The sequence below is a fragment of the Xenopus laevis genome, chromosome 1S (genome assembly GCF_017654675.1).
Source record: "Xenopus laevis strain J_2021 chromosome 1S, Xenopus_laevis_v10.1, whole genome shotgun sequence".
NCBI lineage: Eukaryota > Metazoa > Chordata > Amphibia > Anura > Pipidae > Xenopus > Xenopus laevis.
In genome coordinates this window covers 164,941,924-164,964,405 of record NC_054372.1, presented here as the reverse complement: position 1 = coordinate 164,964,405, position 22,482 = coordinate 164,941,924, and the positions used below count along the sequence as shown (strand labels likewise).

Here is a 22,482-nt window from a genome sequence, read left to right as displayed (position 1 = left end):
GTTCTGAATTTAATAGTACAACGTTTTGTCTCAAAGTACCCAGGATTCCAGGACGTTCTCAGGCAGTCCAGGAAGGTGTCGCCCATTTCAGACGTTCCTATACAGCCATGGCACGCCTTGCTGACATTTCAGCAGCGCTACAACATGCCAGTCAGGCGTTTGATTTGCGACAGCCAGACTCGCTGGAATTCAACGCTCCTCATGTTGGAACGTCTGCTGCAACAACAAAGAGGCCGTCAACGAATACCTGTTTGAAACTGGGTGGTAGGACTGGATCTGCAGAGCTGGGGATTTTTTTCCCCCGTTACTGGGTGCTTATGCGCGATGCCTGCAGGCTCATGCGCCCTTTTGAAGAGGTTACAAATATGGTCAGTCGCACCGAAGGCAACCATCAGCGAACCTAATACCCTTTGCTTTCTTCCTGGAGCGTGCCGTGCGACGAGTGACAGATGAGGCTGTAGACCAGCGTGACGAGGAGCAGGAAGCGCAGATTTCTGGTCGGAATCACCAACAACAGAACGAACCCAGGCACCTGCTGCAACGCAGGGAGAGGTGTCAGAAGTGGAGTCAGAGGAGGAAGGTGGCTTTGTGGAGGAGGAGGACCAACAGGAGCAGGCTTCCCAGGGGGCTGGTGGTGACCTTTTGGGGACCCCTGGTCTTGTACGTGGCTGGGGGGAGGAGACCGTGGATGATGCAGTCCTTGATAACGAGGAAAGCGGAGAATGGATACCTCTGCATCCAACCTTGTGAGAATGGGGTCTTTCATGCTGTCATGCCTGTTGAAGGACCCCCGTATCAAGAGGCTTAAGGAGAAGGACCTGTACTCGTGAGTCGTGACTCTACTAGACCCTCGGTACATAAGCATAAAGTGGCAGAAATGTTACCAACATACCACAAGTCTGAAAGGATGCTGCATTTACAAACCAGCCTGCAAAACATGTTGTACCAATGCTTTTAAGGGTGATGTCACTTCAGGAACTCATCAACATTCCAGGGCAGAGGTGCCAGTAATCCTGCCACGAGCGCACCTGCAAGGACAAAGCACTTTGGCCACTCTGTAAACGTCAGACATGCAAATGTTTTTCAGCCCAAGGCAGCGGCAGAACCCTTCGGGATCCACCCTCAAAGAACGCCTCGACCGACAGGTAGCGGACTACCTGGCATTAACTGCAGATATCGACACTCTGAGGAGCGATGAACCCCTGGACTACTGGGTGCGCAGGCTTGATCTGTGGCCAGAGCTGTCACAATTTGCCATGAACCTCTTGTCTTGCCCCGCCTCAAGTGTCCTCTCAGAAAGGACCTTCAGTGCAGCAGGAGGGATTGTAAACTGAGAAGAGAAACTCGCCTAGGTCACAAAAGTGTGGATTACCTGACCTTTATTAAAATGAATGAGGGGTGGATCTCGGAGGGTTACTGCACGCCGGAAGACTTGTTCTGAGTTTCTGATTCTGACTCCCCATGCAGCTGTCCTTCTCTTGCACGCCTCATGACTCCACATACAGCTGTCCTTTAGCGTCCTCCTCCCTCCACCCACCGTTACAAAACTAGGGTGCAAACCCTACTGGTTTAATTTGAATCCAGGTAAATCCTGAGTTTTTCTGGCCTCTGTGCTTCAGTGGCTGCGACCAAAAAAAACAGAATATTTTCAGCATTTATATGGCATATTTTTTTCTGGCCTCTGTGCTTCAGTGGCTGCGACCAAAAAAAAAACAGAATATTTTCAGCATTTATATGGCATAAATTTTTCTGGCCTCTGTGCTTCAGTGGCTGCGACCAAAAAAAACAAAATATTTTCAGCATTTATATGGCATATTTTCCTGGCCTCTGTGCTTCAGTGGCTGCGACCAAAAAAAATTGAATATTTTCAGCATTTATATGGCATATTTTTTCTGGCCTCTGGGGCTTCAGTGGCTGCGACTAAAAAAAACAGAATATTTTCAGCATTTATATGGCATATTTTTCCTGGCCTCTGTGCTTCAGTGGCTGCGACCCAAAAAAATTGAATATTTTCAGCATTTATATGGCATATTTTTTCTGGCCTCTGTGCTTCAGTGGCTGCGCTAAAAAAAACAGAATATTTTCAGCATTTATATGGCATATTTTTCCTGGCCTCTGTTGCTTCAGTGGCTGCGACCAAAAAAAATTGAATATTTTCAGCATTTATATGGCATATTTTTCTGGCCTCTGTGCTTCAGTGGCTGCGACAAAAATAAATGAATATTTTCAGCATTTATATGGCATATTTTTTCTGGCCTCTGTGCTTCAGTGGCTGTGACAAAAAAATTGAATATTTTCAGCATTTATATGGCATATTTTTTCTGGCCTCTGTGCTTCAGGTGGCTGCGGACTAAAAAAAACAGAATATTTTCAGCATTTATATGGCATATTTTTCCCTGGCCTCTGTGCTTTCAGTGGCTGCGACCAAAAAAAACAGAATATTTTCAGCATTTATATGGCATATTTTTCCTGGCCTCTGTGCTTCAGTGGCTGCGACCAAAAAAAATTTATATTGTTAGCATTTATATGGCATATTTTCCTGGCCTCTGTGCTGCAGTGGCTGCGACAAAAAAAAAAATTAATATTGTTTGCATTTATATGGCATATTTTTTCTGGCCTCTGTGCTGCAGTGGCTGCCACAAAAAAAAAATTAATATTTTCAGCATTTATATGGCATATTGTTTCTGGACTTCTGGTTCAGTGGCTGCGACAAAAAAAACATAATTTTTCAGGAAAGTACACATGCCTAATTTTTCAGGGTTCTGCAACAGTGGCAAAATCGCATCTTTTATGGTCACCGCAGGTGATCAATAAAGTAGACCAAACTGGGCCCACACTGCAGAATCAGTGTTTTTTTGGTTCGCTTCACTGTACATTGAATTACCTCTGCCTGACCGTGCACGTGCACACAAGCACGGTGACTGCTAAAGCACACCACTACAGAAATATTGCCACCAACAGGACGAACATCCTGGAGGTGACAAGCAACTAGTAATTAAAAACTATTATTTGCTCACTTGACGGTATCATTCATTAAAGCTCTTTGCGCTTTTTGCGTTGCAGTAAGCACCGCGTTTCGTCTTTGCGTGTGAACAGGCTGTAACTTTTACACGACTTGATTGGCATGTAGACGCCGGACGTTTTAAAGCATTTTATTACACAGGTTTAGAAATGTAGTGTGATTTCTGCCCTTTACAGCACAAAACGCAGCGCTGTGTCAACAATGGATTTTTTAGAAACATTTTTGCCCTTGATCCCCCTCTGGCATGGCACTGTCCAGGTCGTTGCACCCTTTAAACAACTTTAAAAATCATTTTTCTGGCCAGAAATGTCTTTTCTAGCTTTTAAAATTCGCCTTCCCATTGAAGTCTATGGGGTTCGCGACGTTCGCGAACCGTTCGCATTTTTGACGCAAGTTCGCGAATATGTTCGCGAACTTTTTTTCCGACGTTCGCTACATCCCTAAAGAAGATGTCGTCGCTGAACTCCCTGGACTGGACCTGCGCAGAAGGGTAAGTAACAAGTTAGGGGAATTTGCCCAGCGGGACGGGTAGGCCGGGGGGAGGAGGCAGGGTGGGCAACAAACGGGAGGGGGGGGTTTGCGCCGACTAGGTTTCCTTCCCCTTTAAAGGCCAGAGTATGATAAATCTCGAAAATCAATTTGAACAATTCCCTAGATCGAATTTTGGCCATAAAGAAACTCTAAAATTCGACATTTTCAATTTGATAAATCTGCCCCCTAGTGTTTTAAAGCAAATACTGGGTTAATGGATTTGGAGCTAAGTTTAGGCATTCATTACATTAAACTAATCGCAGCACCAAATGCAGAATTACCAGGCATAATTGATTCCACAGAAAACTATGGTCTCCAGTACAAAGTTCGCTGCAAGTTTAGTAATCCAGAGCAACCAAAATCAGATGGCTGGCTACTATAGGTCACTAGAACTGAAGCAAAATGCAAAGTGCAGAAAATAAATGCAAAACAAAGCTAAGGGCCTATGTTGAGTTCCATAGCATTCCTATATCTATATCACAGAAAAGCAGATTTTTAAATCTATGGCTTATAGTTTGGTTCAGCAATTAGTGCCATATATTTCTGTGTGCCACTTACCTTACTAGCTGGAAAGCACTGTTAATGAGATTGGCTCGGTCATTGCTGCTGATAGCTGTGTGGTTCTCCCGTAGGAGTTGAATTAATGCATCCCAACCTTCCCCTTCATAATGTACAATGTAGTAACCATTCATCCCCACGTTGAACTTTATCCATTCCACCTCTTCTGCCAGGACTAGGACATCTGCAATTCCAGACACCAGAGAGTTGGGGAAATAGCCTGCTACTTATTTACTGTATATGTGGTGCTTATTAGATAGGAGCTGGTGTGTGTTATATGAAGATAGGTTTGGCGAGTTTTTAAAGGGGTTATTCACCATTAAAGGAGAAGGAAAAGCTTAGCCAACTGTTAGGCACCCCCAAGTGATTGTATTGACTTACATGAAAGTACCAGTGAGCACCTTGGAGTGATCTTCTTCCGTCTTCCTTCTTCTTTGCGCGGCTGGGCATGTGCAGTAGAACGAAAAGCCGAACTTTAACAAAAAAGTTGCCTATTTCGTTCAACTGCGCATGCGATTGCCCAGGAACATTTGAAGAAAGAAGAAGGAGGAAGAGGATCACTCCGTGGTGCTCACTGGAATAACTCCGGGCCGGTGCAGTTTTGTGCTGATCGGACCTCCCCTGTTCATTAGAATATGAACAGGGGAGGTCCTGAATAGACAAATGAATAATAAGAAGTATCAATAACAATACATTGTAACCTTACAGAGCATTTTTAGATGGGCCAGTGACACCCCCCATCTATTTGCAAGCTGAAAAGTCAGAAGAAGGAGGCAAATAAGTAAAAAAACAAATAATGACGTTTTTTAGAATTGGCTATTCTATAACATACTAAAAGGTAAAATCAAGGTGAACCACCCCTTTAAGCTGGTTGGACAGAAAACTGACAAGTATAAATTATATCATTAACCATTATTGTATAGGACTTTATAGAGGGTGTTTAACTATTGGCACTAGTCCCTGCCCAGTAAAACTTACAATTCTTTTTCCACCTCAGGATGCAAATCACTGTCACTAGCAGGTTAATTGGCTCCTGATGAAATTGACCCTATGGATTAAATTGTTAGGGAACTAAACCCTAAAAATGAATATGGCTAGAAATGGCATATTTTATTTACAGGTATGGGATCCGTTATCTGGAAACCCGTTTTCCAGAAAGCTCCGAATTATGGAAAGGCCATCTCCCATAGACTCCATTTTATCCAAATAATCCAAATTTTTAAAAACTATTTCCTTTTTTTCTCTGTAATAATAAAACAGTAGCTTCTACTTGATCCCAACTAATATATAAGTATTCCTCGTTGGAAGCAAAACCAGCCTATTGGGTTTATTTATTGTTTACATGATTTTCTAGTAAACTTAAGATCCAAATAACAGAAAGATCCGTTATCTGGAAAACCATAGGTGCCAAGCATTCTGGATAACAGGTCCCATACCTGTACTAAACTTCTGAACCAGCCTAAAGCTTGTACATAAGTAGCACTATAGTAATAAAAATATTCATACATAAGTATATATACGCAATTAGGGTCTCTCCGTACAGATAGGGGAAAATTTACTTTGGATTTCAATTCAGCAGTCGAATATCGAGGGTTAATTAACCCTCGATATTCAACTGCCGAATTGAAATCCTTCGACTTCGAATATCGAAATCGAAGGATTTACGGCAATCGTTCGATTCAAAGGATTTTAATCCATAGTTCGAACGATTTTTCTTCGACCTAAAAATACTTCCCCATAGGCTAACATTGACTTCGGTACTTCGACTATCGAATAGTTGAATAGTCGAACGATTTTTAGTTCGAATTGTTCGATTCGAAGTCAAAGTCGTAGTCGAAGTAGCCAATTCGATGGTCGAAGTAGCCAAAAAAAACATTTGAAATTGGAAGTTTTTTTAATTCAATTCCTTCAATCGAACAAAGTAAATGGGCCCCCTAGAATTACCTGTTTTATTTGTCAGCAGAAATCTTTGCACCGCTTTAGATTTGCTTGTGATATATGTTAAAGGTATATGCCAATGTAATCTAGAAAAAGTAAATACAAACAAGACAAGTTATGGCAACTTATAAACATGGCTTCTGAACAACAGCGATTACAGTTTTATCTGTTTAAGTTTTGCGTTGCACATGGCTCCCCTTATGGAGCCAGATAAATGCCCCCACTAAGGTGTTGATTATGATTTAAATGACCAGTAACATAAAAAAAAATGTAAAAAAAATTTTGTCAGTGTACATAGAAAAAAAACACCAAGAAATAACTTACCGAAACTCTGCTTGTGCTCCTCTTCAGAAAGGTGACATGGCGACAATCCATCGTGCGGCATTCGATTTCTCCTCCCTGGCTATCTCCTATAGGGAAGGCAGGGAGGAGAAATTGTGCACCGCATGATGGATTGCCTGATCGCTTTCTGAAGAGCAATGCAAGCAAAGTTTCGGTAAGTTATTACTTAATAAAGACTTTGCGATTTTAAAGTTTAATTTGTCTTGGTGGTTTTTTTTTTCGATGTATACTAAGAAATTTTTTCTATGTTACTGTTCCTTTAATTTGCAAGCAGCCAATCCCCCTGGTCCTGCCTATATGTCAGCAGTATTATCCTGGAGGCTTTACTACTAATAACCCTCCAACAGTCCACACCCACCTACAGTTCACAACTTAATATTGCTTTATTAAGGGTAAAAACAATTCACCACAGTCAACATATTAAAGGAACAATAACATCAAAAACTGAAAGTGTATCAATGTAATGAAAATATTATGTACTGTTGCTTAGCACTGGTAAAACTGCTGTGTTTACTTAAAAAACACTACTACTATAGTTTATATAATCAAACTGCTTTGTAGCCATGGGGGCAGGCATTCAAGCTGGAAAAAAAGGAGAAAAGGCACAGGATACACAGCAGATAACAGATAAAACAGCATTTTATTGGACAGGGCTTAATCTGTTATCTGCTATTTGCAGAGCCGGGACAATACGGCAAGAGAATTTCTGGAAAGAGAAATACTAATGGATATTGCTTTGTATGTGGAGCAATAGTTTATATTTAGACAATAATAAAGTAAAACACTAAGGAGTTATGTAATAAAAGGCACTAAGTTTGCCCAGGAGTAGTAATCCATCAGCAAGCAGAATTAACCAGTCACCTGTTTAAAAGCAAACAGTTTATTGGTTGCTATGGGTAACTGCTCCTGGGCAAACTTACTGGCTTTTATTACATATGGGGGTACGTCTACTAGAAATTATGCTCCCTTGTAAATAAATAAATGCTTGTATAACACCAGAATTATGTATCTTATCAGAAGTAATGGTTACAACAACCTGTGCTATATATGTCCAAGGCCCTCTACTCAACCATAAGTACCAACCTTACCACTAGTATATGTTACTGAGTGCAAGAAAACAATGCATTTATCAAAGTAAAATATATTTTCTGAAATGTTCTCATACCCAGATGCTTCAGCATCAGCGCTCCCTTTCAGATAATGCTCCTGATGAAGATAAACATACTTCTCTTTCACTGTTACAGTCACCAATGGGAAACCTTTTTGTAAAGTCCAAGTATTCATCATCGACTTCACATCAATTATATTACCTTCAGTCCAGTGCTGTAGTAACACAAAAGGAAAAAAATCAAGTATTCAATTTAATGCAAACTTGTGTTGGGATGATGAGTTATGGGGACACTGATTTTTCTTACATTTGCTTTAAATGATGAATGTTAAAATCATGGACCTTTAACGGTTTAACTGCCTAAAAGAAAATCTGATGGGAGAATAAGTATTGTTTAATGATAATAAAAAGCCGTTTGCTTTGTATCAAAAATTTTTTTAGGGTGAAAGACTGGGTCCCAATGGGTACTGCAAGCAAGTACTTATTGTTTGATGGGCGGGTAAAAATAAGAACTGTATGAGGATCTGGGCAGGAGTAGAGACACATTTCTTACATGGGGAATATGCAACAATACTAGAAGCATTAAGATCTGTTGCCAGTCGGGTGTCAATGGGATACAAAGAGCTTCAGGTTTTAGGCAGGTTTCTCTTAACTCTGAGCCTTGCTATGCCTTCTAGGTGTAGCGGATGTCCTTGGTTTATCATCATATAAGAAACTGAGTTAATTTCAATTACTGTTCTATGGTAAAAAAGCTATTTTATTACAATTCCTTAATTATGGAAACTAGTTAACAATGTGTCTGCACTAACCCTGACTCACTTACCACTCTCTCCCTCAGTTACTTTTATTTCCCCCCTCTTTCCTCTGTTTCCTATCTCTTTTCTTTGCACTTGTTTTGTTCTTGTGCTCTGTTTATTTTGAAAATTGAGAATAAGAACTTTCAAATAAAACCTTAAATCTTGGGCACACAAAAGAAAAACAAACTATTTCTTTAACAGCAAAGGTCACAATAAAAATGTCTTAGTTAGATGAAGATTCAGTGTTTAACAGAAAAATCTTGTTTCTCTTTAGACTCCACTTCACTGCCACTCCACAGGGAGGCCAAACACAGCTGACATTACTGATATCCAACAAGTCGTATCATATTATCATATAGCCAGATATTGTTACATTTGGCCACAAAGCAAAGTGCCAGCTGGTGAAGAGAAAAAGAGGGTTTGGGTGAAATAAAAAAGAAGCTATAACTCCTCTGACGTCTTCGGATGACCCATCCACCCACCAAGAAGAGGCATCAACAGATGAACTATTGGTTTGGACAGATTGATATCCAATAAAAGTGGCCAAACATGAACCCTGTGATACATGAACAGAAGATCAAGCCACATGGTTGAAATTGGCCACACCACTTTACCAAAGATGGGCATTTATGGCCACCTTATGGCCATTTGAACATCGGGAGGAAATAAAGAGTAGTGTTGTGACCTGGGGCTATAAGCATGAGTACTGCAAAGCAGAGTTGCAAAGATCTACTGTAGCCTGACCTGGAGCATAAGCCTTTGTTCGGAATATGATTAGAAGCAACTACTAAAAATACTCGCCACACTTCCAGCAATCACCAGACAAGTTGTCCATAAATAATATCATGATATAATCTTGCAATTTATTGGAGGCATTTATGATCCGGTGTGCCACTATCTGTTCTCTGAAGCACTTTATCAGTTAAGTTTTGGATAAAAATGATCCCATTCCTTGTTCAGCAAGGACAATTTTAGAGTAGGACAAAAAGACCATTTGCTCCCAGCATCTTTCAGGGATGGTCATATACAAAGGTACTGTTTAAATGACATATTTTATTATATAATTATAGTTGTTAGGTGTCTGTACATTGCAGACATGCAGCTGCTGTAGCTTCTACTCATGGTGAAATGGTTTGATTTGTCATTAGCAGCTGGAGGGCTACATGTTTGATCTCCCTGATTTATGCAACCAACCCAAAATGGAGGTTATTCTTGAAAACTTACAGATGTTTGGCGAGTCTTTGCACAATATCCACTGTTTGTCTCATCTGAAGGGCAAACCTTGGAGAAAAAACAGCCGAGTCTCAGTAATGCACAGACAATGACTGCACTACAAGCAAGTTTGGCTTGCAAATGACTACCACAATAAATATACAGTCAAAAACTGTTTTTTTTATACTCTGATAAATTCATTAAAACTCACATTTAACAGATCTACAGATATTCCCAGAGTAAAGCATCAATATTAAAACAAGGGGCTGAAAAAGTAATTTGAGATTGTTGGAACCCTCCTCCTCCTTCAAGGATAAAACCTCTTCTTCAAAGATTACTTTCTAAACCAGTAGGGAGAACTGTAGCCAAACTTACATCAGTCATGCTGTTCCACAGGTCTTCATTTCTAGCAGTGCGGTAACTGTACCGACGTAAATAATCCACAATTCCAGCTTCAAAGCTTTCTACACCCATGTAGTCCATTAGCATATTCAGAATGCAAGCACCCTATAAAAATGAAGGGACACCACGGGGCCAATTATATAGGTAATAATATGCAATATTCCCACTCAGCGTTAATTACAATTTTCATTACAGAATAAGGTCACAAGCTGTGTTAATGTATAATTAATATTTTCTGAATATCTTGGACAGTTATACTTGTTCAAAGTGTATTATTTGCCAGCTTGCAATGGTAAACATTCATGCAGGACTGTACTATTGTTCCAAATACAATTTCCTATAATATTCTAGCACAGAAAAAGTCAGAATGAGAAAAGAGAGGGGGGAGAAGAAAGGTGTAGAAGGCCATAGGATGAATTAGTGGTGAATTAACATTATATAAAGGGGAAGAAAGTAGATTCTGACAGCCTCTAACATAAAATATATTAATTGTCTGAATGATAAGAAAGGATGACAAATGGAGCCAAACTGTTGCAAAAAAAGAGTTAGACTGGCTGGGTCTAGTGGGGTACAGTGGGGTGGGAGACTGGCACCGGAAAACTACTAGAAAGAGAAGACTATTGAATAGCAACTAGCAGAGGACTGAGGCTGTAGATCTGGAGAGCTTTTAAAAAGAAAAGTGACAGATAGATAGATAGATAGATAGATAGATAGATAGATAGATAGATAGATAGATAGATAGCAACTGGAGAGCGAGGGTGAGGATCAGGGCAGGGGATATTGCTCTTGAAGTCAAACTGCCTGAATGGCTGGAGAACCATTGCAGAGAGGAGTTGGACAGACAAAAAAGAAGACAACTAAGCAGAGAATTAGATGCCACCTAAGGGCTCGTGATTAAATAAGATAAGAAAATGGAGAGTGGGGAGTGAAACCAAGGAGATAATAGGCACAGGGAATTAAGAGAGTGTGTGTGGGATCTTTTGGCAAAGCTAAAGAGGGTCAAGAGGAATATCACAACATTATACATGTATAATAGTACAGAGTATATAAAATGGATTTCAACCCCACCTTCACATAACATTGCCTTAACCTACAGCTGTCCCTTTATGAATTCAACCCCTGATATTGTACCTTATCATATGAGACCTCATCAAACATTTCTAGAATCTCTTCTGGATTCTCCACAGGTGTAGACACAGCATGAGAGGAGTTGAGTGAATCAACATGCATTGCCCGAAAGCATTTGTCCAAGAAATTGTCCTCCTGAAGACAAAAAATATGATTTGCTTGAAATTATATCCACTGGTTCCAGCCAGTTCATCACAGTCTTGCTGAATTTAATGTCTTCCATTGCATTAGTATAAGTTTTCCCGCTCATCTAAAAATCTCAGGAGACAACAGGACATTGTTTGTGAGTACTGATTAATGTATAAATAACGAACCAGTAAACCCAGGTGATCTGCTGAGTAGTCTTCAGAATGGCACTGATAGAAAATATCTGTTTAAAGTTGCATTTAGGCATACGATTCTATTTGTTTGACCATTACCAAAGGTTAAGGTGGCCATACACGGCCGATAAAAGCTGCCGACAGACCATGTCGGCAGCTTATTGGCCCGTGTATGGGGCCCCCAGACGGGCTTCACCGATCGAGCGGCCAGATCTCGATCGGATGGGACAAAAAATCCCCTCAGATCGCGGCCGCATCTATTCGTTGATGCGGTCCCGCGATCCGACCGCCCGTTTAGGCACCGTTAGGATCCGATCGTTGGGCCCTAGGGCCCACTATCGGATCAGCCCGATATTGCCCACCTCAAGGTGGGCATATCGGAGGGAGATCCGCTCGTTTGGCGGCATTGCCAAACGAGCGGATCTCTCAGTTTATGGGCACCTTTAGTTGGATCTGCAACCAATTTGATTGTGGAGTTAATGTACAAATCTAGTTGTGGAGATGAAAGGTAAAAAAACTGATAATTGTGCACAAAGGTACATAGGAAAGAGACCTGGAGGTCATTCTGAGTCTTGATCAATTAAGGGTCAGTGCCTGGCTTGATCATGTAATTTATGTTAGACCAATACCTAAGGAGGAAGGTAATTGATAAGGCTGAGAAAAAATTATTTGTTTCAACCCTGTAAAAACTGACTTTACCCCCAAAGCTACCCCCAGCCCCGCGAACCTTTATTAATCCGACCCTCCAACCCTCCAGCCCAGCATCACTGAAGCAATATGGAAGATCAGTTAGCTGTGTCAGAGGGTCGGGTTAACAAAGGTTCGCAGGGCTGGGGGGCTTTTAGTTGAAAATATTCGGCATGCAGCAGCTCCTATATGTGGACACGTTCCTATGATTTTTATAGGAACGTGACGGTGTCGCTTTAACCCACTTCATTGTGTCATACAAGTTCAATTCAGTTTTTGTTAATGATCCTTTTAATTAGTGATGGGAGAATTTATTCGCCAGGCGCAAATTCGCAGTGAATTTGCGCGATTCGCCCTCAGCGAATAAGTTCGCAAAACGCCCCAAAAATTCACGGAAAAAACGGGCACCGGCGTCAAAAACGAGACAGTTTCGCGAATTTTTCGCCGTTTAGCAAATTCGCCCATCACTACTTTTAATAGCTATATCACAAATAATGACAGTATTAGTCCATGATTTTTAAAGAAACAATAACACCAAAAAAATAAAAGTGTTTTGATGGAATGACAATATGATATACTGTTACCCTGAACTGGTAAAACTTAGGGGTTTGCTTAAAAGAAAACTATACCCCCCCAAACAATGTAGGTCTGTATAAAAAGATATTGCATAAAACAGCTCATATGTAAAACCCTGCTTCATGTAAATAAACCATTTTCATAATAATATACATTTCTTGTAGTATGTGCCATTGGGTAATCATAAATAGAAAATTGCCATTTTAAAAAATAAGGTTATAGAAGTTACAGTAATGTGTGTGGGTTGCACTGAAAAGGTTACTCACCACTTGCAGCTCTGGATATGTAACTCTGACCGAAACATATTCCATAAACTTAGCAAAGCCTTCATTAAGCCAAAGGTCGTTCCACCACTCCATCGTTACCAAATTCCCAAACCACTAACAAAAGAAAAGCTTGAATTAACATTAGCCTTCTATACATTCAGGCATTGTTCCTGTCTTACATAAATAATCAGCCAAACCTTTATGGTCAAAAGTACCAATGATAGGGCTCTGGTATTCTATTCCTTGGTAGACTAAATAATGCTAAAACACAAATTTACAATTGGTGAAAGAATGTAATTCTAAGCATTTTCCAACATATATTAATTTAAAATATTTGCAAATGGCTTCAGAACCATTTGGATTTTTTAATTTATGTATATTGGAAAGTTGCTTAGAATTACATTTTCTTTCACTATGCAAAAAGGTAGCGGACCCATTTAATACAACACAAACATGACTGACACGTATTAAAAGGCCTGCTACTGTCATATCCCACATGCAGTATTGATTAATACAAATGGCTGGCACTGGCATGTGCTTATCAAGAGTAAAATGCATGCATGGGTGAAAGTATTTGAGAAAGTAAACCTTGTGTGCTGCTAATAGAGAAGTGAATTATGAACGGACACTCAAATTAGTGTTGCAAAGCAAAGAGGACAAATAGTTGCTAGAGATTGTGATCAGCGGATCAATGTTGGCATTCGAGAAATGTATAGTTTATTGTTTTATTATAAATTTGAAATTAGTAATTGGCTACTAACCTGATGTGCCAACTCATGAGCTATTACCATAGTAACCCAGAGTTTATGTGATGCAGTTGATGTTTTTGGGTCATGAAGCAAAGAGGACTCCCTGTAGGTTGTCAGACCCCAGTTTTCCATAGCACCAGACTGGAAATCAGGTATTGCAGCCAGATCTTCAAGAGAAAACATTAAAAGCCATTGAGTAGATTACAGGATCCTGTAAAATACCCAGGAGGGGGCTTACAAAAATAAAGTGCCCTATACTTGTGTACGGATCCACTTATGGCCCCATGGATACTAATATAAGAAAAGTTCTATACAGACCTAGATAAGTTCAGCCTATTCCCTTAAAGGGATACTGTGATGGGAAAAAACATTTTTTTTCAAAATGAATCCGTTAATAGTGCTGCTCCAGCAGAATTTTGTGCTGAAATCCATTGCTCAAAAGAGCAAACAGATTTTTTTATATTCAATTTTGAAATCTGACATGGGACTAGACATTTTGTCGATTTCCCAGCTGCCCCAGTCATGTGACATGTGCTCTGATAAACTTCAATCACTCTTTACTACTGTACTGCAAGTTAGAGTGATATCACCCCCCTCCCTTTCCCCCCCCCAGCAGCCAAACAAAAGAACAATAGGAAGGTATCCAGATAACAGGTGCCTAACACAAGATAACAGCTGCCTGGTAGATCTAAGAAAAACACTCAATAGTAAAAACCCATGTCCCACTGAGACACATTCAGTTACATTGAGAAGTAAGAACAGCAGCCTGCCAGAAAGCATTTCTCTCCTAAAGTGCAGGCACAAGTCACATGACTGGGGCAGCTGGAAAATTGACAAAATGTGTAGCCCCATGTCAGATTTCAAAATTGAATATAAAAAAATCTGTTTGCTCTTTTGAGAAATGGATTTTAGTGCAGAATTCTGCTGGAGTAGCACTATTAACTGATGCGTTTTGAAAAAAACATGTTTTCTGATGACAGGATCCCTTTAACTTTCCCTAGAGTTCCATTATAAGCAATGACCTGGGCCCAAGCAAATCAAACAAATAAAAATTCATGGCATTACCCTGTTTTGGCAAAGGGTAAGGGATGCTGAAGTAGTCTTCATAAAAGTCTAACAATTTTACAGCTGCCTTCAATGCATACTCTGCTTGATCGACCTTCTCTGGAACAGCATATACGGAAATCTGAAAGAGTCAGCAGAGGACTGATTAAATGCCTACCTGCAACAGTTTTATTCATGTCAAATCTCGTTACACTTATTACACACAGAGTTCCGGTCACATGTAAGACTATTTAACATTTATCTAAAAACATCAGGTGCAGAATTATTTTTATAGCCATTATTTCGTGCTGTATACAAGGGTCATGTAGTCTAGGATGTGTCATGTAGTTGATGTCTTAAGCTGGCCACAGACGTGCAGATTTTACCTTGTATCTCACAAACGATCGTACGTTGCAATCTTCTGACCTGCAACTAACCATTCAGATTAAAGGTAGTAAAAGAACAAATCAGATGATGTTCTGCCTGTGACGGCAAAAAAAGCTATGTCTGACAAAGTGACAGTCACCCATTGTTATTGTCAGATAGGCAATACATGCAGAGATATTATTATTAGCCGACAGAAATCTTCTAACCTGTCCAATCAACTCAGGGTCAGACTGGGGGGCCCGGGCCCACCGGGACTGCAGTCCAGGGCCCCCCTACAGGCCCCCCCCGTCCCCCTACTGTGTGCGGCGCTATGCACCACCTCCTTGGCGCGCTTGCGCACATGGTGCCCCCGGCGCATATGCACACAAGGCGCCGCATGTGCACAAGCCATCGGCAAGCACACTGCGCTGCGCGTCGCGAAGATCCTTTTTACAAAAAAAAACCAGCAACAGGAGAGGGGGTCTGGCCCGATTTTTTTCCGGGCCAGTCCGACACTGAATCAACTAAATGCAAAAAATGTCAGTACAATCCACACACTGTCTGAAAATCGTACAAATCTTTCATTAGAATGACTTTATCTATACATCTATGGCCAGCTTTAGGTTACTAAGCTAAGGACTAAGGGTTTTTTCACTGGCATGTGGCATAACAACATCTGAACAACAAGAATCCGGTAGGTGGGCATGCACACAGTCACCTGGGGACCATTGCGTCAATAGGAAAAAGGACATGCCAGTCTCCTGGTGCACATAACACCCCCGTGATATAAGGTTTCCTTGCTTTTCAAACTGAAATCCAAAAATCAAACTGAAGGCTGCACTTTCCCCTCGCTTTCCACTCAACTTACAGGGCTTTCCCCTCAACTTACAGGGCCCTTAATCCTAAAAATACTTTCCCTTCATTAATATCTTTTAACATTTTTGAGCAGAAAATAGAGGCAAAGAACACATAAAGGTGAACAACACACAATCAAAGGAGAAGGAAAAACCAAAGAAAGGCCCAAAAGTTTTTTCTGCACCTGCAGCAAAGATGCTTACCTTAACGCCATGATCTGTTACTTGACTGATTGATTTAAAGTCGGAGACAATGAAGGCCACCAAGTATGTGCTCATCTTCACACTGACAGCAAAATGGTCCTCAAGCAGCCCTCCCCCAATTTTCACAGTCTTCACCTACAGAAGATAAAAAAAATATATCATTTCACAGGAAAAGATCAAATGAGTTCTTACATGCTCTCTTTTTTTGTGTCTGATTGTTGCCTTCAGAATTGTCTTAAATTGTATAGCAGGGGTCCCATACCTTTTGTAGCTGTGAGCCACATTTAAATGTAAAGTGATTGGGCTGTGATTGGCTATTAGTAGCCCCTATGTGGACTGGCAGCCTACATGAGGCTCTGTTTGGCAGGAAAAATAGTTTATCTGCAGCTAAAACTTACCTTCAAGCAAGGAATTAAAAAAAATAGCACCTGCTTTGAGGCCACTGGGAGCAACAGACAAGGGTTTGGTGCGCAACATGTTGCTCCTGGGCATTTATGAATAACTTTTATTTATATACACGTGTCAAGCTTTTGCAGTGCTTCATAGAGATTGTTAAATCACCTTCACACAACACACCCTGACACAAATATGTTTTGGGAGTCTGGGATGAAACCTATGCAGACACAGGGAGAAACTGGTCGATAAAGTACAGGACACCTACTGTCTACAGCCTTATCCCGTGCTACACATCCACTGAGCTGTTTTAAAGGATTGCTTCTGAGGGATACCACAAAATACTTAAAGTGGATGGTCCAAAAGTTTATGTGCACCAATATTTTTAATATGTAATAAAGAGTGATTTTTTTAACTGTCAGTTCATTACTTGGTGCTTTGTTTTCTACAGTTAGAACATACAAACTCCTTGCAAGATGGAGCCCTGGGTGACAAAAGACAAACTCAGGCCCACCAACCCCAACCCTGAAAAACATTAGTGATGAGAAGGCTCGGACTGGCAATCTGTGGGTTCTGGCAAATGCCAGAGGGCCTGCTGTAAGATGCCATAGAAAGTGACTATTAAGTGGGCTGGTGGGGACTGTTTGGGCCTCTCTGTACTAGGAATGCCAGGGCCTATTTTGAATCCCAGTCCAGTCCTGGTGCTGACTAATAAGCTAGCATGCTATCAGCTTATTGTAAGGTTCTCGGACAGGCTATCAATGTATGTTTATTCAGTACAACCTAAGTATTCTTGCAGGTGGTGTATAAAAATTATCAAAAATTGCACATTTGCGAAAAAAATTGTCATGCAAAAATAACATTTCCATCTTGACCGATCCTGTGCCTTTTTATTAAACATCCTGTATGTATTAATCAAAGATTTACTATTCAGTAATAACGGTTGTCGCTTTCTTGAGGACAAACAGTACCTACAGCTTTCTTCTTGAGATCCTGAATGCCTTTTGCTTCTGACTTTAATGGCATCTTGGCAAGTTGGTACAATGTAAAACATTTTTCACGTTTGTTCTTTTAATTGAATGAAAGCTCAGAATTCCAATGGCAATTTTGTGCAATTTCCTGACACAGATTTTTGGTAACCTGGACCCTAAGCGTGGATAAGCCTAATTGTGCATATTTCCACTTTAATAAAGATCCAACGTCCCATAAGAGAGCAGTTGTTTTTGCAGTCCAAAGACATCATGCGTTATAAAAATGGTAAATATTGTCCTATTCAACCTTGTCTTTTTGGATCTGGAGATTCCAGCTAATAAATCTATAAATATTCTGTAAATTGATACTCTTATAAACAGTCCTTAAAGGGATATTGTCACTGGGAAAACATGTTTTTTTCAAAACACATCAGTTAATAGTGCTGCTCCAGCAGAATTCTGCACTGAAATCCAGAGAGCAAAAGAGCAAACAGATATTTTTATATTTAATTTTGAAATCTGACATGGGGCTAGACATATTGTCAGATTCCCAGCTGCCCCAGTCATGTGACTTGTGCTCTGATAAACTTCAGTCACTCTTTACTGCTGTACTGCAAGTTGGAATGATATCACCCCCCTCAGCAGGCTAACAAAAGAACAATGGGAAGGTAACCAGATAGCAGCTCCCTAACACAAGATAACAGCTCCCTGGTAGATCTAAAAACAACACTCTATAGTAAAAGCCAAGTCCCACTGAGACTGATTCAGTTGCATTAAGTAGGAGAAATAACAGCCTGCCAGAAAGTAGTTCCATCCTAAAGTGCAGGCACAAGTCACATGACTGGGGCAGCTGGGAAGCTGACAATATGTCTAGCCCCATGTCAGATTTCAAAATGGAATATAAAAAAGTCTGTTTGCTCTTTTGAGAATTGGATTCAAGAGCAGACGTCTGCTGGAGTAGCACTATTAACTGATGCGTTTTGAAAAAAACATGTTTTCCCATGACAGTATCCCTTTAATGATGTCATCACTTATAATTGGTGCTTACATGACTCACTAAAACTTGTCAATTGTACCCCTTGTTATAATAGAGGATAATAGAAGTCACTTTGGAGTTCCATGACCTGTATAAATGCACTTTATATGGTCAAAGAACTATGGCCATGGTTATATTATTTATTTTATTTATTATTATATTATTATTTATTATTTATCCAAAAACTACTGCTTGCATCTGTCTGAGATGGATCAATTGAGTCCCGAATATACAGCATAATTCGTTATCTAAATTCTCTTTGAATCATACGTCCCAACAACCCTTTCTTTGCTCTGTTATATAGTCAGAGCTCCAATATTCATCCATTTTTTGGCTACACAGTAGATTGACCATGGAACAGTCATTCCTTGTGTATTCAGTAAATGATAAATGGGCTCTCTTCCAAATAATTCAAAGCATAGCCTATGGTCAAAATTGGTAAGGACTACTCCGTAATTAACTAAAGAATGAGAAAAAATATGAATGAGTTTGAAAATGTTCAGTATGTTCTCAGTTACATACATGCACATTACAGATACCTACTATAGGCATGTTAGACACAGCATGGTGCTTTGGTTCTCTTCGGATTTGAATTGAGAAGCTGGCTTTGTAGGCAGGCTCATCAAAACAGGGGAAGGCTGTTCTTGCAGCTGTTGGCTCAAACTGGGTTGACGCAAGTACTCTAAAAAATAAAATTACAGAGTAATAACTATTCAGATTCTTCTATGAGCCACATCCATTACATACAGTTCCAGCACCACAGAAGAATGAATAGAGCCCTGGATTTCCCTCTACAGTTAATACTCTAAAGCACTCACCCCATTCTCCCCCTCACTGGACCTTCATGCTTGTAGCCCCATAGCTCATAACAAAGTGAAAAATACATTGTATAAAGAAACTGGTATAACAGTTATCTTGCTATTGTTGCCGAGGTATTCAAGGCTGCATATAAGCACTGACTCCAACTAATCTGCCTTTGGTCTGGGCATCTATAGCTCATAACAATGGGAATCAACACCACAGTTAAAGGACCAGTAACATTAGAATTCAGTATACATAGAAAAAAAACCACAAAGACAAATTAAACTTTAAAATCGCAAAGTCTTTATTAAGAAATAACTTACCGAAACTCCACTCCTCTTCAGAAAGCGATCGATCGATCCATCATGCAGCCCTTGATTTTTCCTCCCTGCCTACCTTATAGGAGAGGGAGGAGAAATCAAGCGCCGCATGATGGATCGTCGCCGTGACGCCTTTTATGAAGAGGAGCGCAAGAGGAGTTAAGTTATTTCTTAATAAATATTTTGCAATTCTAAAGTTTAATTTGTGCTTTGTGGGTTTTTTTAGATGTATACTAACGAATTTTTATAAAAAAATTTTTTATGTTACTGGTCCTTTAAGCAACCTCTACCAAGACTGCCATAAAGGTTAACCAGTAGTTGTTAAATTACAAATTCCAACACCCTCCACCAATTAAACAATGTCATGGGATGCATTTTAAAATCACGTGACATTTTTTTCCCCATGCATTGGTGTTCATGTATATATCAATACAGGTATGGGACTTATTATCCATAATGCTCGAGACTTGGGGTTTTCTGGATAACGAATCTTTCCATAATTTGGACCTTCATACTAGAAAATCTTGTAAACATTAAATAAACCCAGCAGGGTGCTTCTGCCTCCAATAAGGATTCATCATATCTTAGTTTGAATCATGTACACTGTACAGTTTTATTATTACAGAGAAAAAGGAAATCATTTTTAAAAATTTGGATTATTTTATTATAATCTACAGTCTGGTCATTTCCCTATGGGACCAGACTGTAAATGATATCCTTATAAACGGTGCGATCTAACGTCTGAACGCGCCGTTTATAACAGGGGTCCCTGGCTGCCGAATTTGCCGCATTACGTCCGTATTTGGCACTGTCGCGTTCAAATTGAACGCCGACAAGCCCGAATTGGACGCCGGCGCACCCGATTTGGACACCGGCGACCAGAATTGGACGCCGACCCCCCTCCCAACATTTCACACAAAATGTAGATTATAATGCATAATGTACCCCCTACTGAAATTTATAAAGATATTAGCAGTCACCTCGGAGTTATGTGACCTGTATAAAAGCACTCGGCCTTCGGCCTCGTACTTTTATACGGTCACATAACTCCTTGGTGACATAATATCTTTATAAATTACAGTAGGGGGTACATTATCCACTATATAATGGAGTCTATGGGAGGCCTTTCCATATTTCGGATCCTATACACTGTATTACTGTTTGTAAACATGAAAAATTGCCCCAAAAAATTAATGTACTACTCTTTTTGTAAGACATACTCTTATACATATTATCAGGGCCGCCATCAGGAGGGACAGGGGGGAGAGTTGTAGGGGGCCCCAAGGTTAAGGGGGGCCCTGCCACGCCACACTTACTTGATTAGCTGGGCCCCCCTTCTTTCTGAGAGCTGCTGACTTCGGGAAGGCATGGACGTTTAAGGGGCCCTAGGGGTCCTACCCACCAATATTTTTTAATGGGGGGCCCTGGCCACAAATGTTTTTTTTTTATGGGGGGCCATGATCACCAATATCTTTTCATTTTTAATTAACATGTGGGAACCCTAGCCACCAATATTTATTTTGTTTTTTTACTGTGTGGTGGGGGCGGACCTTTAGGGTGAGGAGGGCGATCCTGTAGGTGGGGCTTGCAGTGGGCGCAGCCCAGGGGGCCCAGGAAATTTTGTTGTATGGGGCCCTGTGATTTCTGATGGTGGTCCTGCATATTATATACATATACCTGGATCATTGTATGAACCCGTAGTACTGTTTTTCAATATGGACTTACCTGACCTCTCCATCTTTGGTTCTGTAGGTACTTTTGTAAAACCCATGAAAACTCTGTGAAAGGTTGGCGTTATACTCAATGTAGATTGTATAGTTTTCTCCAGGAATCAATGGGTCAGCAGTTAGAACTGCAATTTGCTCGTTTACAGGATTCTCCAGAAGCAATAGGTCTTGAAGCACTGGCTTGTGTCCCAGTTTTCTTTCTATAATTGTCTTTGTAATTTCCAAGTGTTTACTATGAAGGATCAAAAAGCTTGTTTTCTGGGTTACTGTAACAGTAACCTTTGTAAGGCCACTAAATGTAAGAGTGGTTAGATTAGGGTGGATTAGAAGGTCATAGTGCAAAGGAGCTGCAAATGTAGGTAACCTTAGGCTCTCCCAAGGAAATTTTTGTACATTTTCTGTAGTCTTGCTAGCTCCTAAGGCAGGCTGGATGCTAAAAGCTGTGCAAATGAAGTACAGAACCACAGAGCATATTGGGAGGTCTCTTATTCTTCTTGGCTTTACAGCAGTGATAAGCATTTTCTTCAGTCTATTTGGTTGTTTATAAAGTTAAATCTGAAAGTAAAAAAAATAAAAGTGACATTATGAAAGAAGAAATACACATTGGGGCATATGTGACCATACATGTTAAATTGCACATGTCATATCAACCAACCAGATATTTTCTTTCATCCTTCCATCGCTACTAATTTGTTGCTATTGGCAAATAAGTGACTAGTATACATAAAATTATACATATAGAACTAGTGTTTCAACTTCATCAACCATAAAAAGAGGAAATAGGATAATTCCTCTGCAAATTGTGCTCCTGGCCCTCTTGCATTCTGCTATCAATTAGCCCAGTGGTAGCAGCCCCTGATATGATTGCAAAGGTGGCCATAGACATTACAATTACCAAGAAAGATTGTTTGTTTCAGTACACACATAAAGAGCTGAGTCGTCAGATATACAAGTAGAAACAATACCTGTGTCTGACGATTCAGCACTAACAATTGACGATGTTCAGGTGCCTTCAAAGGTGCCCGTTCAAAATTTTCCTGCCAGCCTGATCGATGAGCCGACCGATATCCAAGTCTTCTGATGATATTGGTCAGCTCATCTCCTGACATATACAAACCATTTATCATACG

At 40.3% G+C, this 22,482-nt stretch overlaps 1 protein-coding gene across 2 annotated transcripts in view; it reads right to left on the bottom strand.

Annotated features, from left to right (window-relative positions):
* Window positions 1–22,482, bottom strand: part of erap1.S (endoplasmic reticulum aminopeptidase 1 S homeolog) — a 43,498-nt gene that overhangs the window by 12,977 nt on the left and 8,039 nt on the right. For both annotated transcript variants that reach the window (XM_041580458.1, XM_041580457.1), the window contains exons 2-13: window positions 21,351–21,907; window positions 19,048–19,186; window positions 16,105–16,239; window positions 14,702–14,822; window positions 13,649–13,803; window positions 12,888–13,001; window positions 11,042–11,173; window positions 9,884–10,015; window positions 9,521–9,577; window positions 7,557–7,714; window positions 6,056–6,135; window positions 4,112–4,295 (exon numbers count right to left, since the gene is read on the bottom strand). In XM_041580458.1, the coding sequence (XP_041436392.1) occupies window positions 4,112–4,295; window positions 6,056–6,135; window positions 7,557–7,714; window positions 9,521–9,577; window positions 9,884–10,015; window positions 11,042–11,173; window positions 12,888–13,001; window positions 13,649–13,803; window positions 14,702–14,822; window positions 16,105–16,239; window positions 19,048–19,186; window positions 21,351–21,871 (1,928 nt within the window). In that variant the 5' untranslated portion in view covers window positions 21,872–21,907. The remainder of the gene's footprint in view (window positions 1–4,111; window positions 4,296–6,055; window positions 6,136–7,556; window positions 7,715–9,520; window positions 9,578–9,883; window positions 10,016–11,041; window positions 11,174–12,887; window positions 13,002–13,648; window positions 13,804–14,701; window positions 14,823–16,104; window positions 16,240–19,047; window positions 19,187–21,350; window positions 21,908–22,482) is intronic.